General features: G+C 41.1%; 1 protein-coding gene across 1 annotated transcript in view; it reads left to right on the forward strand.

Annotated features, from left to right (window-relative positions):
• Positions 1-15,625, forward strand: part of LOC147732612 (contactin-associated protein-like 5) — a 1,641,055-nt gene that overhangs the window by 1,024,843 nt on the left and 600,587 nt on the right. The window contains exon 11 of the mRNA XM_086957122.1: positions 8,807-8,913. Within this exon, the coding sequence (XP_086813248.1) occupies positions 8,807-8,913 (107 nt within the window). The remainder of the gene's footprint in view (positions 1-8,806; positions 8,914-15,625) is intronic.

A 15,625-nucleotide genomic window follows, 5' to 3' on the forward strand; every position in this document is an offset into this window, starting at 1 on the left:
CCCACCAGACCGCCGGGGATGCCTGGTCTCACCCTGGAGATACCCATTAAGGGACCATCTCTCAGGGAAGCCAGGAAGGGTTTCGCAGCGGTCGAAGCGCCTTGGGACCCTACGGGTAGGGTAAGTAGTGCGCTATATAAATGCCAATACATACTCATGTCCACCTCTTTAACATATCCAATATTCTATTGCCTAAGAAAATATTGTAACTCAGAATCTAAATTTAATCCTAGTTCCATGGCCCTCCTAAATTTATGACCATGTGGATCATCATGATTCTGTATCAAGTGGGCAGCTATCAGATACTTGTGGGCAGTACCATTCGTAGATTAAAAGATCGGATGGTAGAGCATTTTCGAGCACTTAAGAATGGTGATACCAGGTATCCAATAGCTACCCACTTGATACAGAATCATGATGATCCACATGCTCATAAATTTAGTTACCATGGTATAGATTGTATCAAGAAAGACAGGAGAGGCTGTAACAGGACTTTACATTTGAGACGCAGGGAGTGTAAGTGGATCATGAAATTGAGGGCCATGGAACTAGGATTAAATTTAGATTCTGAGTTACAATATTTTCTTAGGCAATAGAATATTGGATATGTTAAAGAGGTGGACATGAGTGGGGTTATAGGATGAATTATAATTTGGAATGACCAGATTTTTTACTAAACTGTGAAATTTTATTTTGAATCAAGAATGAAATACACGCTGTTAAACTAGATAACTACTTATGTTCTTTAGTAATATGATATATCCATGTATATATTATCATGTAAAAGATCTTTAGATTCGGATATTTACAGTATGAGTTAATTTTACTGTTTGTTTAGAACGTGTATTATATGAATGCATTGCCTTTGCTTGATTTCTATTTAGGAATTAATAAGAGGTAAGAAGTACTTGACTTCTATTCCGGACTCTCCACTTCACTCTTTTCTGATCTTTTGTCATATATATACAATTCCTATTCTCTAAAATGGACCGGAATGTAGGAGTGCTTAATCATCAGTAATACCTTGGGATTCTATAAGGATCATGTGGCGCAGGGCGGAAGAACTCGCTTAAGATACATGGAGATTTTAGTTTGAGTCCTGAGATTAGTGACTTTATATTTTAATTTGGTTGACCTGAAACTTGTGAGCTTATTTCATATATTTTTGTACAGAAATTGAATATTAGCGTTGGGTATTTGATACTAAAACAGAACTGATTATTAAGAATATTTCGAAGCACAAACATAATACCGGCAAGTATACTTAGAAATCGATAACGGACTTAGCGTTTTCTAATTACAGGACCGGATTGTGGTAACGAGATAAGATCTTTTTTGTCCTTTAAATTATAGAATAATGGATTGCTTTCACTTAAATAAATATGGGACTTAACCAGGTTGGAGAAGTTTTGGAGATAACCTTTATTTAGTTTGCGTTTTACCCTTTTAAGATGGTGCTTATGAAATTACACCTTACATAGTCGGTAAAACATGGCGACCATGTAGGACGAGATTACTTGATTGAAAAGTATGGATGCGAAGGATTAGGTGAGATTTATTTCTTAAACCCAGATGAGGGCTATCGATGTTACGGGGATGAGACTTTATAACTAAGGTTAGGTTTATTATTCTTTTCAGGTCAGGTACTCGTGATCACCTGATACCGTGATTAATAAGGTGAGATTATGTTTGACTGTTCCAGTATGGCTCTGTATCGACTATATGTGCGATCTGATGTGGCAGGAACGTTTACTGACACCTAGTTTATGATTTACAGGTTACGCATCTGTTTTATTACCGATATGTGGAATTTGAGGTGAGAGAGTATACATGGGCTAAAATACATATGTCCTTATTACCAGGTTTATTATAGATATTTATTCACTATTTTTTGCATATGTTTCTTTAGGACTGGAGTATATATACTCTTGGTATATTTGAACTATGAACCATTACCTAAACATATAAATAAGGACGTAATCAACTTGGTGAGCCGTACTTTATGGATTTATATATACATAGTTGATATATGAGTATTTGTACTGCGGATTAGGTATATAACGTACTATAAACCTTTTGTCATGGGGCCCATATTCTGATATAGAGTTGGGTTCGGTTTTATTTACAATCTAATAATCGATCTCTTTATGGGATCATGAAACATGTTTCTATGACTTATTTGTCTCTGAGAAATATGTAATTGCAATAAGTATAGCACGCGCAGTGGTCTATGAAGGAGAATAGGAAAACCAAGATACATGCATTTGAATTGACCAGAACTTTATTGGCTTAGAACTTAGTAAGCATCTTCTTTTTACAGTGGTACCTTTCCAGACATTTAGACTAGACTTAAAATTGGGATTTCTTGCGACTTTGGATTTGATGAGGTGACAAATGTTCATTTCAGATTTTCCTACTCTTGGTGGAGTTGTGCACTTTGGTGACCTTTGTTACTCGGTGACTTGTTGTATTTTCTCATACTATACCTTTGGAGTACACTTTCTGGTGTTGGCCTTGAACTAAAATGTTTTTTTCCATCCCTTTGTTGATGTAAAATATAGTACATTTGAACTTTATATTAAATTTGTTTATATCATTATGTTAATATGGGTTATATGTTGTATTGTATTGATTTGTATATTATTGTTTGTTTGGTTTGCAGCCCTGAGGAAGTCATTAGGCACAGAATAGTGTGTGACGAAACACGTGTTGGCTGCATCTTTTCTTGAAAGGAATAATTGATCTATCGCGTGTGTAGGAAGGTGGATACCTGACTATGGTTACCTCAGAGTTTTTGCCTAGTGTTTAGCTGGTTTTCGACTTAGTTGGCCTGGGATCCTGTTAATCAGGCCCCGGGCTATCTGCTCTCTCTGTAAAATGGACTCCATGTACCCTAGGTACATCTCCAATTGGATATTGGGTCACCTTATCAGCCCCTGTACAGTGTACTATAGGTACCCAGGGCATAGGTGCATCCAAGTATTACCTGGGGCTGCAGCATATCTTTTGCCACCCCTGGCTGGCTATCCAAAATGACACAACTAGCTGATCACTCAGCTGGGGCAAGGTGGTGTAATCACCCCTTGCTTAGATATAGTATACCTATATCTAAACCTATATCTGGACACATATACACCTATAAGTCACTCCTATAGCAGGCCTTAACAATCCTGGAGGCAGAGTGCTTGGTTTTATGTGAGATGGTGCTCTAGCATGAGCTGAGCCTGTCTGCAGCTTTCGGAACCAAGTCCCTTAGCTGTTCTGGGATAGTGCCATACCATATACTCTTAAGTGCATTATAATCCTCGTGGTTACTTGCTAACTTTGGTTTGGCTTCATCAAAACATGTTGTGTAAGGTGTCATATGCTTTGGAATACTACCTCCTCGCCAGTTCTGGCGACGGGGGTAGCAGTCCACCCTTATAGAGGGAGAGGACATGTTACTTTGCTTAAACGCGGTTAAATCTAACCAGAGCCTCAGCATCACAAAATGGATGCTACTGCCACAGACAGAAGTCTGGCCTCCTGCTGCTGGCAGAAACTCCGGCAGGGGAGGCCTGGACAAATGGTATCCTGTCACAGGGAGGTGTTACACCACCCCAGACAGGAGATAATGGATTGGGGCAGGGAGGGCTGAATGAAACTAGACACTGCCTGAGGCGCACAAGGTGTCCCATGCATAGCCCAGTTCAAACCAGTGCTGGGTCACTCCAGCCACAGCTCTGGCGCAAAACTGGAGAAAGGGCAAGGGGTGTAACCACCCCCTTCCTGGGTCCCACCCATAGGAGGGACCTAGCAGGTGATCCAGCCCCTAGATTTGGAATAAAGGTAGGAGCTGTGCCAATGCAAACTAGATCATCCTGACTGAAACTTTGAAACGAAACTATGGACCCTTCGACATCCTACTCAACGTAGAAGACTGAAGAATCTCCCTTGTGGTCACGGAGTGGCCACCCTGTGCAAGCAGGCACCATCAGCGCATCAAGACTTTCTTTGCCGTTGCTCCCGCCGGAGCTCGAACGACAGAGACCAACAAGACCTGGACTCCTAGACTTCCAACAGCCCAATCCACAGTCCTAGCAAAGCTTAGACCCGTGGACACGACAAGAGACGTGGGACCGGCCATCTTTAAAAGTCAACAAAGTGCTTCCAGCGCAGCTCCTGAGGCCCCCTCGACGTTGTGCTTTGGGGTTTGAGAAGCCCCAGCCCCGAGCAGCCTGTGCTCCAAAGATCACCTCTCCACACTTTCCGAGTGCTGTGTGGGGCCCTTTTGCACTTTTCCTGCTTGACGCATTGTCCGGTCGCTTGCCCATTGGCTAGTGGCCTCTGTGACAACGAACTATCAAAACTACACTACTGGTCTGGTTGACTGACTGACTGACTGGTCTGGTTGCTCCAGACTGGCCCCAGCTTCCCTGAAAAGGAGCCATTGATCTGACCTTCCCGGTCCGATCAAGAAGACATCTTTGAGTCCTGCGTGGGTTGCCTTTGCTAAGGCTTGGTGACTCTGATCTGAGTACCGACACTGCCGACAGCAAGAGCCTTCGTGGGACAGCTCGTGTTCACCAGCTGGTCATCCTTGATCCTTCCTGGTCCACGTGGCAGCGGAGACAAACTACTCAACAGCACCTGATCACAACCCGACATTGCCTGGTTCCGTCCTGGTTCCATCCTGGTCACTGGCTAGTGACCTAGACTCTGTCCCCTCTGCTTTTAGGTACTCTACATCTTCGATCCACCCTTGGATCCAACCGGACTCTTCTCTCCTGGTCGCCTGCAGCATCTTCATCTAAAGGCTCCATAGAACTTCATGACAAAACCCGACACACTTTGGCACCTATGCACCCGCTTCCTGTGGGTGAGGTAACGATATACCTCCGGTGCTCCTGTAGTGGTTTACACCTCTAGTGTCCTAGTTTTAACTGGCTAAGTTCTAGTCCAGTCGGAAAACTCCGAACCCTATAACTTTCTGATTTTTGCGCACCATTGACTTGTATGGTAAACGCGGTTGCCTATAGACACTGCACCCGCATCCTGTGGGCCTCCTATGTCCTCACCTTCGTTAGTCCAGTGTAGGCCCAGCAATTCCCAAGGCCCTAGGCCTGTTCATTGTTTGTGACGTGGTACTTATACCACTTTCTTAATATATGGTTTGAGTGGCCACCCGGCCTATCCATAATTGTGCAGCTTACTGTATGTTATACTGTGTTCTTTGTTTAACGCTTGTGCTTCTGTGCTCATAAAGAGTATAGGGAATTATTCTAGAAATAAATACATATATTTTGTAATATATAACTTGTGTGGTGTCCTTTCATTTGGTATTTAAAAGGATTGCATATGGTAAAACAGCTGGCTTCACATGCCCTCTTGAGTTTAGCCTAAGACTGCTTTTGTCCATGCTAACCCTAGGATAGCTTGTCTATAAGGTTGGCTTACAACCAATCACCATAAGGGTCGTTTGGACTCGTGCAAGGTGCTCACTAGAATAGTGAACATCATATACCAGGCCAACTTCTAACTACGTGGAATTATGATAACTGATTTGAAATAAAAGGACTTGAAGATTTCTGATTTGGATTAGTTCAAAAGTACATATTGGATGGACAATGTTATGGATTATTGTCGGAACTGACTATTCAATGTGATTTATATCTAGTGATATTTCCTTAGAAGATAGGTGTTGCTATCATCTGTACCTGCTTTGAAATACTTTATTGTTTTATAATTGACTAGCAGCCCCTGCCGACGTTGTCCGGGTATGAATTGCTGCCGGCCAGTAGTATATTGTTTTGTAGAATTTCGTTTTGATAGCATTTCTTATCTGTGACAGGCCTGTGAAATGCTCCGATTCACAGTGCACTGCTGATGCACTTGAGAGTGCATGTTCAGAAGTGTGTGAACTCGAGTTTCCCTATTTTTTTTTTCCTTGCAATATTATATAGCGCGAACTCGACAACGTGGCATGAGCACAATTTACATTACAGAAGAACACATTCATTTGTGGTAGGCACGGGGAGACAAAGCGATTTGCCTGGAATCACAGGATGTTGAGCTGATGCCGAGATTCGATCGTAGCTCCCCAGCTCTAAAGTTCGCAATTCTAGAACTTGTGGTGTGTCTAAAAGTGTATGTCGGTGCTGGCCATCAATGAGTGAGACCTGTGCATTTTTCAAATGGGTGGTGAAAAAATATGAGTATGTTGCTGGAGATGTGGACCGCCGTGCCACCAATGTACTTACCGGGGGAGGGTAAACACCCATTGTTCCACAACTTTCTTTCCACATACCATCATTCCGCATTCTTTCATTACGAAAGTACCATGACTCCGCAATGCTATTATAACTCATGGCATTACATTTTATATGCTTTTACCACGCATACATTTACAACGAAATTCTTTATAAATGCATGAATGGTAAAAGCATGTTTTTTTAAATGTTTGGATAAGGTAAGTATGGGTATAGGGGTATATGTTTTGGGGTACTGAGGTATATGTTTTGGGGTGTTTGGGTATTTTAAGGGTTCAGATATAGTTTTGGGTTATGGGGTACAGGGGTAATTTTAGGGTTTAGGGATAGGTATGGATTTTGGCGTATAGGGGTATTTTTAGGGTTCAGGGGTAGGTTTGGGTTTTGGGGTACAGGGATATTTTAAGGGTTCAGGGCTAGTTTTGGGTTTTGGGGTACAGGGGTATTTTTAGAGTGCAGGGCTAGGTTTGGGTTTTGGGGTACAGGGGTATTTTAGGGTTCAGGGGTAGGTTTGGGTTTTGGGGTACAGGGTTATTTTTAGGGTTCAAGGCTAGGTTTGGGTTTTGGGGTACAGGGGTAATTTTAGGGTTCAGGGGTAGGTTTGGGTTTTGGGGTAAAGTTGTATTTTAAGGGTTCAGGGCTAGATTCACAACAAAATTCCTTGTAAATGCATGAATGGTAATAGCGTATTTTTAAAAATGTTTGGATAAGGTAAGTATGGGTATAGGGGTATATGTTTTGGGGTACTGAGGTATATGTTTTGGGGTATTTGGGTATTTTAAGAGTACAGATATAGTTTTGGGTTATGGGGTACAGGGGTCGTTTTAGGGTTTAGGGATAGGTATGGGTTTTGGGGTAAAGGGGTATTTTTAGGGTTCAGTGCTAGGTTTGGGTTTTGGGGTATAGGAGTATTTTTAGGGTTCAGGGGTAGGTTTGGGTTTTGGGGTACAGGTTTATTTTTAGGGTTCAGGGCTAGATTTGGGTTTTGGGGTACAGGGGTACTATTAGGGTTCAGGGGTAGGTTTGGGTTTTGGGGTAGAGGGGTATTTTAAGGGTTCAGGGCTAGGTTTGGGTTTTGAGGTACAGTGGTATTGTTAGGGTTTAGGGATAGGTTTGGGTTTTGGGGTACAGGGTATATTTATAGGGTTAAGATGGGTTAGTGTTTAAGGGTGTTGGGGTATTTTAAGGAGTATGGGTGGGTTAAGATTATGGGGTGCAGGGGTATTTAAAGGGAGCAGGGTGGGATCAGCACACGATATGAGACATGACATGAAGGGCGGAACGTACCACACGCCCCCAGCATTTGTCACACCCACCAGCACACGCTCACAGCACAACGCAGACACGCCCACAAGGGACTACTTTGCTGGCACGGTTCTTTTACCTTTTAAATGTATATGGTGGGCGTCTGCATAGCCTATGTCCTTCTGCTGCAACTGTCCTTTCTAACGCTGTATTGGTTGTTGTGATTGGTGCTGTGGTTCCTGAGATTACCCGCCTCAAAGGTTTGGGCTCTCTCTTTATTATATTAGTATGGACTAAGACTTATTTGTTATACTGTACAATGCTCAGGGAGGATTATTTCTTTGTCATCTCATTTGATGTTCGTATGTAATTCTTCGCTTCCATCTGACAATCAGCCTTGTTCTTGTCTGTTAGTGATATGCACCACTGACATATTTCAGAAGTTTATTTTAAAACAATTTAGTAATGGATTTTAACCTACTCTTAAATGTGCTCAGTTAGATGGTTACGGCATTTGGTATGTTGTGGTGCAAATGTGCCACCAGGGGCTCCAGTTTAGCATTATGCAGGACTAATTTGCCTTTCCTGTATGCCTCATTAAACAATTACTCATAAATGCCATTTTTACTTCTATAACGGATGGTATATATGTTATAGACTCTTTGAGCTGAAATGTGGGATGGTGGCAATTGAATGACCGGAGCAAAACTGTGAGCGTTCTATTTGAAGTAAAGGTTTTTTTAAATTGATGTTTAAAAATAGTGTGCAGCTGTTGATTAGATGACTCAAGTACAGTGCATTTAGCGTTTCAATAAGTTTTGATTCGGGGACTTTCGCTCACTGCTTGATAGTCTGTATCGACAATAGAATCCCATTGTCTATTTCTGTCTCACGTAATTTTGTTTTTTTATGTTGCAAACGAAACTTGGCACTTAATACAAAGCCCACAATATAACCGAATAAGTTCATCCCGCCAATCCTATGCTTTCTGCACAGCACTGTCTAGATGAAACTCTTCGGCTATGATAGGGACTATGGCATTTGGCATTATATTTATTGATATGGGTAGTGCATTCCATGTAATATTTGTATGCACCTTGGCTGTGAAGGTACGTTTTAGTAAACGTGTATAATCCCCTCCGAGAACTGAAACGAGGCACCTAATTAACACATGCTACGAGTTCGGCTTAAGATCTGTTGCACACATCACCAGTAAGCCAATAGAACATACTGTCCCGGTGCACATGTTAAAGACACCGTTCTTTAAGATAGTCCAAGAAATGTACCCTTAACAATTCTTTTTCTTCAAATAGGTGTTTGCCAAATTTATGTGAACATGGAGCTAAATGCTCTCAGTCCTGGGGCACTTTCTCCTGTGACTGCACTGGAACTGGGTACAGTGGAAGCACCTGTCATGGATGTGAGTACTTACATTAAATGCTAATGTTGTCCAATAAATGAGATCTGATAAATAGTGGCTATTGACTTGTCTTTCATTTCAGGTATAATAATCCCTAGCCTAAGTTTTTACAGCTTCTTATTAGAATTTTCAAATATTTAATTAAATATCCTAGGAGTTTGGACACTTCAATAGGCTACCATCTACAATTAATAGGGCGTTTAGTTGACAAAATGTAGCTTTTTTAATTGAGTTGTTGGTGGCATCATGATTATAACAATTTGATCTGTGAAGAGGTACATTTTGGCGATGGTTAATCTAGTTTCAACTTTTAGCAATTATTTATTTGCATTTTTTAAACAACAATAATGTTAAAGTATTTTCAATTTGGTAAAAGTCAATGATGTCTAGATATATACCTAACAAAGGGAAAAGTCTTAGATTCATAGCTTCTATAGAGATCAGGTGCATGAACTGTTTACTTACCTGTAAGGACAACAATGTAAAGTCCACCAAAACTTCATTATCACATTTGGCACACAATATGCACTCTAAGTGCTGTATTATAAAATATCTTCGGGGGTGCAACAGGTCTCTGTTGCCCGCTTTCTGCCCCCCCTGGGTACTTTGGTATTATAGAAGGGGCCGCAAAAACTTGTATGGTCCCTTTTGTAATACAGATCACGCTTAACAATGTATATTGCCAGCGCTATCACCAGAGAGTGATCCCTTATTTGCATGAGGTCATGGCCCCATGCAAATGAGGGAATCTCTTTGGCCCTTTCCCATGTCATATTATAAACAGGGATGCAGAGGCAAAGAAGCTGTCAGAAGGCGCAATGGCAGTGCACCATCTAAAAGGTGACATTCTGCCAGTGCGCCCCTGATGACAACCCTTCGAAGGGGGGAAAGGGGGTCTCATGGACCCCCTCAAACATCCCCTTGCAGGTGGGTGAAGTCACTCAGTTCCTCTTCCTGCAAGGGGATCTCTAATCCCCAGGGCTGGACTGGCCGTGGCTGGCACCGGGTGTCCACGGTAGGCCGCCAGGTTGGGGGGCGGTTATAGAGCCCTGGGAGGCCGTTTTGTTACCGGGGGCCTGCAATATTGGCCCCCTGTAATAAAATCGTCCGAAACCAGCCCTAGCAAATAGCTCAGTCGCACCCCCCTCTCCCCCAAAGGGGCCAGCCTAGCAGTTTGCCAAGACCAGTTTCGGTCCCCAGTACGGCCCCGCTCATTCCGCTTAAAAGTGCAGGTGGGTTGCAGCCTGCATGATTAAACACTGTGTGGCTTCAAAGTAGCCGCTAGGGTTTTCACATGAATGCGCTGCATTAGGATGAATGCACTACCCCCAAGGCAGCCGCAAACTCATGCTATCCTGAAGGCAGCCCATTCATGTGAAAATCGGAGCGGCTGCTTTGAAGCTGCTCCGTGTTTTGCTCTGCAGGCAGCAATCTGTCTGCACTTTTAAGAGACATTAGAGATCTTCTTGCATGCGGGTGCAGTGAGTGACTGGACTTAACTGCTGTATTCAATTCTGTGAGCCATTCCAAACTATGGAGCCTAATGGAAACTATGGGTATCGAGACTGTAATAATACATTTCATCCGTCAATTGTATTCCAGCGCAACTGCTTGTGTCTGTTTTGGCAAAAATGGGGAATGTACGTGCCCTTTTAAGATCTCTAAGGGAGTAAGACAAGGGTGTGTACCCGCCCCCTTTGTAATCTCAATCTACACAAACGGGGTTGAGGCAGCCCTAATGGGGTCAACACCAGACCTTCCCATCTTTGTCAGGCTTAAAGTACTTATATTGGTATAAGCGGACAATGCAGTTTTAAATGCCAGAACTGGGTTGGCCCGCCAACGTTTAGTAAAGGAATATGCAGCCTTTATGCCCTCACTGGACCTGAGGGTCAACAAATCTAAATCTTTCATTCTCATAACAGGGCCACCTTTATCCAAAAGAAAACCACACTTACACATGAGAACACAGAGTTTAGAGGGGATAGAGTCCTTTCCGTACCTAGGGATCCGGTTGACAAAAATCCTTCCTGGGCAAGCATGGTTGATAACAGGGCCCTAGTGATGCAAAGGACTATGGCAGCAAACTCTTCCTTTGTTAGGAAACTGGGAACCAAACCTCTTGAGTCAAATAAAAAGATTTACCAAGCAAAGAGAGTATCTGCCACATCCTATGGGGCAGGTGTGTCGGGTATGGCTCCTGCAGACTGACTTCAAAAGTTGGAAGATTGATACTTCAAGAGTTTAGTCGCCCTCTGTAGACCTTCCTCAAGGATATCTGCCATCAAGAGTAGGGATTGCTAAATGTTTCAGAATGTATCAAGCTAGCACCAATTATGTTATGGCACTCCATAATGCACAGGGACACGTTAATCTTAACACAGTCCATTATAAAAAACTGCATAAAATTACTTAGCTCCAGTATATGAAGTCAATGTTGTCCTCACTTGGGCTAAGGAAACTGTTTGACGACCCTAGCGCATGGCTGAAGATTTTAAAGCGAGAACTAAAAACCATCTATTTGAACAACGTCACCCTTGACCGACAGGAAACAAACTGTGCAAAGAGATCTGTCATACTATACCAACATACAGCAGATATTTTAGAGGGGGATTATTCTTATCTAGAAATAATCAAAATACTACAACTCAGATACATCTTGATGAGGTTCTGAATGCACTTAATCGCACTGATGCTGTGCTTTCCTCAAAGAGGTTTGGCCATTCTGATTTGCTACCCTGTCCATGTCATAATGTCTATAAGCAGTCTGATCTTCATATATTCATATTTTGCGTTTTTTTACAAGGAAGAACGTGAAAAATGTATTCTTCCACTTTTAAGACGTTTTAATTTTAAGCATTGCCAAGTAGCATTATTTTTTTTAAAGAAACTTTCTGATCCTTTGATATGTTGTTCAATAGCTTCCTTTCTATGGTCCTGTATAAGGGGAAGGAAAATATTGTACCCTAGTTCTCATCAGTTGGTGCTATGAGGCATTTGCGCTGACAAGACATCATATCATAAAGTATGCTAACATTGCTTAGCAAACCGGGGCAAAATTTGAGCCACATATGGGAGGTCCCTCGCATTTAGAAATGGATTTTGTACCAAATGTTTACATAGTTATTGTTCTTTTTAAATGTCTTTTTGTACTATCATGATCTGTATTTTAAATGGATTGAATAAAGAAATTGATGATGATGAGGATAGTAGGACTCTGTACACTTTACCCCTTCTGACAAGTCACATGCTTGTACTCTCTCTCCCTTAAACATGGTAACATTGTCAGACACCCAATTGGCACATTTATTTACTTATAAGCCCCTAGTAAACGGTACTACATGTAATCAGGGCCTGTACATTAAGTCCTACTAGTGGGCTGCAGCACTCACCGTGCCACTCATTAGCAACAAACTATAGTGCAACTTCAAACTGCCATTTACACTTCCAAAATAAACCTTATGACAGGCTTAATCCCTCCTTTATAATACTAATAAATCAACCCTAAGTTAAGGCCTATTCACTCCTAGTGCAGAGTGCACAGTATTTAAAATGTAGGACATGCGTATTACATGTCCTGACAGTGATGAACTCCTATTGTATTCTTTTTTTACTTCTTGTAAATCTGTCTCTCCCATAGACTTGATAGAGCGCGGGCTGACCTGCCCATTTTACCATACTCACCTGGGCCCATAAAAACATACACACTTTGAACAGGTGAACCTACGCTTTTAACCAGATACTATATATAACTTTTAGGACCTATATCACTGGCTTACCAATCCTAGTCACCGGTACCTAGATTCCTAAGGGATCAAGGGTGTTAGAATAATAGGCAGTAAATAACATTCATATTTCATAAAATAACCACAAACTCGGGAAAGGTTTAAAGTTCTTTTATCTAATGTAAATTCTTAAATGTCTGAGACCATAATAAATCAGTAAATACTCGTTCAGTTAGAAAGATGAAGATTGAAACAAGATATGCAATAATTTGGAAAAGAAATGTCGTTAAGCATTTAAACATAGGGTGGGTAGGAAAAGGTAAACAATACAATGACAAACCCACATTTAACTTATAGTTACCTAGAATGGTGTGAAGACCAACCCTGGCCATGAGCTGGGCTAAAGGACAGAACCCCAAGATTTGCAAGTGCCAGCAGGAAAAAACAGGTGCAGACCAGAATCAGGACGGTACGGGACAAATTGGATCAGAACAGGACCACCTCAGGCTAAGACTGGCACCCACAGCTAAAGCATAACACCTGTGTCATACCTCACTGCAGCTAACCGTCAGACCCCGATTGGGTTAGTGAAATATTCTCCCTTAGAACCCCTATTGGGTTATCGAACTCCTTCCCAGAACCCCGATTGGGTTATCAACTCTTCTGACAGAGTGCTCCACCAGCACCTCTGTTCTCGATTGCCTATAGAGTGCGTTGGGTCAGTGACAGGTCAGCTATTCAGACAAGCCGGACAATCTAACCAGCTAAACCTACCCTAGCTATACCATTTTCCAGGGCAGTGTACCACCACCCAATGTTGCAAATGTGTGAATTCACAATTTTTATAGGACAAAAACATGAGGAGAGGTCATCACACCATATTAATATGAGGTAACTTCCATTCTGTATTCAAATTAATGTTCCCTTTCATCAATTTACTTTCCCATGCATTTTTATTCCACCCGGCAGTAAATGTATCAATAGAAAATACAATGTTTTAGTTTGCTTCCTTTTGGCGGGTCAATAGTTTGGGTTCCCATGCACATCTTCTAGCCAGTCAGGACTTGGCATTCATTCAATGCCATGACTTGAGGATTCTTGAATTTCTGGCTCATGCACAGTGTGGGTTTCAAAATGGAGTTACAGACACATCCCAGGCCCAAACACGAGCTAGTGATAAAGTCATAGAGAAACAATTTTAGAACAAAGTATAAATGAAGATTCTGTATACGACTTATTTCTACTCTATTCCCATTACTTTTATTTAACTATTGCATTAGGTATTAGGCGGAGTGAACAGTTTAGCAAAAGCAGCAATGCAAGCTTCTTGCACGTTAAGACAAAGAGCAGCCATTTTAATTCTAATGTGTAGAAGCAAATTTTTCCCTCCAAGCAGAGAAATTCGTCATGTCACGTGAGTGTGACAGATGCATGCGCAATGGAAAATCCCGCGTAGCAGTGGCCATTTTAGTGCAAGCGGATTACGATTAGTAAAAGCACATCGAAAAGCTTCCCCATGTCGTGTGGTGCAATATTAATAAGACAAAACATGTTAGTTAGTACATTACAAGTTATTTTAAGAGGGTTGAGTACAAGCAAGTCGCTTTACGTGCGCAACCTTGCTCCATCAATCCCCTCTTTGATGATATTTTATATCATCACTAATTAATGAAACAGATTCCAACTTTCACATTTCTCCCAACTCAATTTCTTCAACTTTCTGTTTTGTTTCTTTTCATTATTCATGTGAAAGTTTTTCACTTTCTAGTACAAAATTCCATTCAATTCTTCTAATTCGATTTCATCAATATTTATCTTCTCTTCTTTCCTTTCTTATTTACTGTATATGTATTTTTGTGCTTACGACATTTGCAAACAATTATTATTCCTAAAATTAACAGGGCTACTCCCACCATTAGCATCAGTCTTCTATCTATAAAACTTTTTCCTATGTTAGAAAACCAATTATCTGTAGAGGAGAGACCATCTGTAAGTCTCTTCCATGCACTATCAACCTCCAGTGGTTTGAGTTCCTTTTCCAAATGCATAATATTCTTTATACCCTACGGGTATGTAGCGCGCTCTATAAGTGTCATTGATTGATTGATTGATTGATTGATACCCCTTAATTTCAACACTTTTCTCAGATATGTAAGTGCAGTAATGTTGTGCTTTCAACATTCTACAGACTCCGCCCTCTTTTGCCAACAATGTATCAAGAGCAAGTCGATTTTGCAAAACCATTGATCTTATCAAAACCAATTCGGTATTGATCATTACAAATCCTCCAGCAGTGTCAGTCGATAAGCGATCCACCACTGTTGACAATTTGCAGATTCATTGAGTATTCAGAACCACTCCCACTCAAGGTATCAATGCACTAAATATATTGCCTACAATTTCTGAAAAACTAGCTCTTTTACTACGTATTAGTCCATTAATTTCTTCATTGTTTCCAGTGATTTTATTTACATGGTATACCTTTGGGAATACTATTCCAAAATAGCAACTACCATACCAAGGATCTGGCAGTTTATAATATGGTTTGTTCCCACATATGTAATAAATTCCAGGAAATACTGGTTAAGTTCCATCTTTGAAACCCCAACCCCCAATTACCTTATAATTGGGTTCACATTCACTGGAACCAATTAATATATTTGTTATAATAACTCGTTCTCTCCCTGTGGAGACAGAGTTTCCCTTTCTTTTCGAAATTCAGTAACATAGAAGCATGAGTCTTGCCATTTAAGGTGAATTCTTTACTTTCAGCCCATTTAAGAATCTTTCATTTCTGTTCTGTGGCTTTTATCTGGAAATCCTCTCTCTTTTTCTCAACTAAGTTTAACAATATTTTCTCTTTTTCATGTAAAGTACATGTTAAATTGTTCTTGTCTGCTTCAGCTATATCTATTGTACCTATTGTACCTATTAATCACTTATTTCCATGGCTTCTACATAGTGTACTAATAGGTTAGCAAATACGT

Source organism: Lissotriton vulgaris, chromosome 2_1 (assembly GCF_964263255.1).
Source record: "Lissotriton vulgaris chromosome 2_1, aLisVul1.2, whole genome shotgun sequence".
In the NCBI taxonomy this organism is placed as follows: Eukaryota; Metazoa; Chordata; class Amphibia; order Caudata; family Salamandridae; genus Lissotriton; species Lissotriton vulgaris.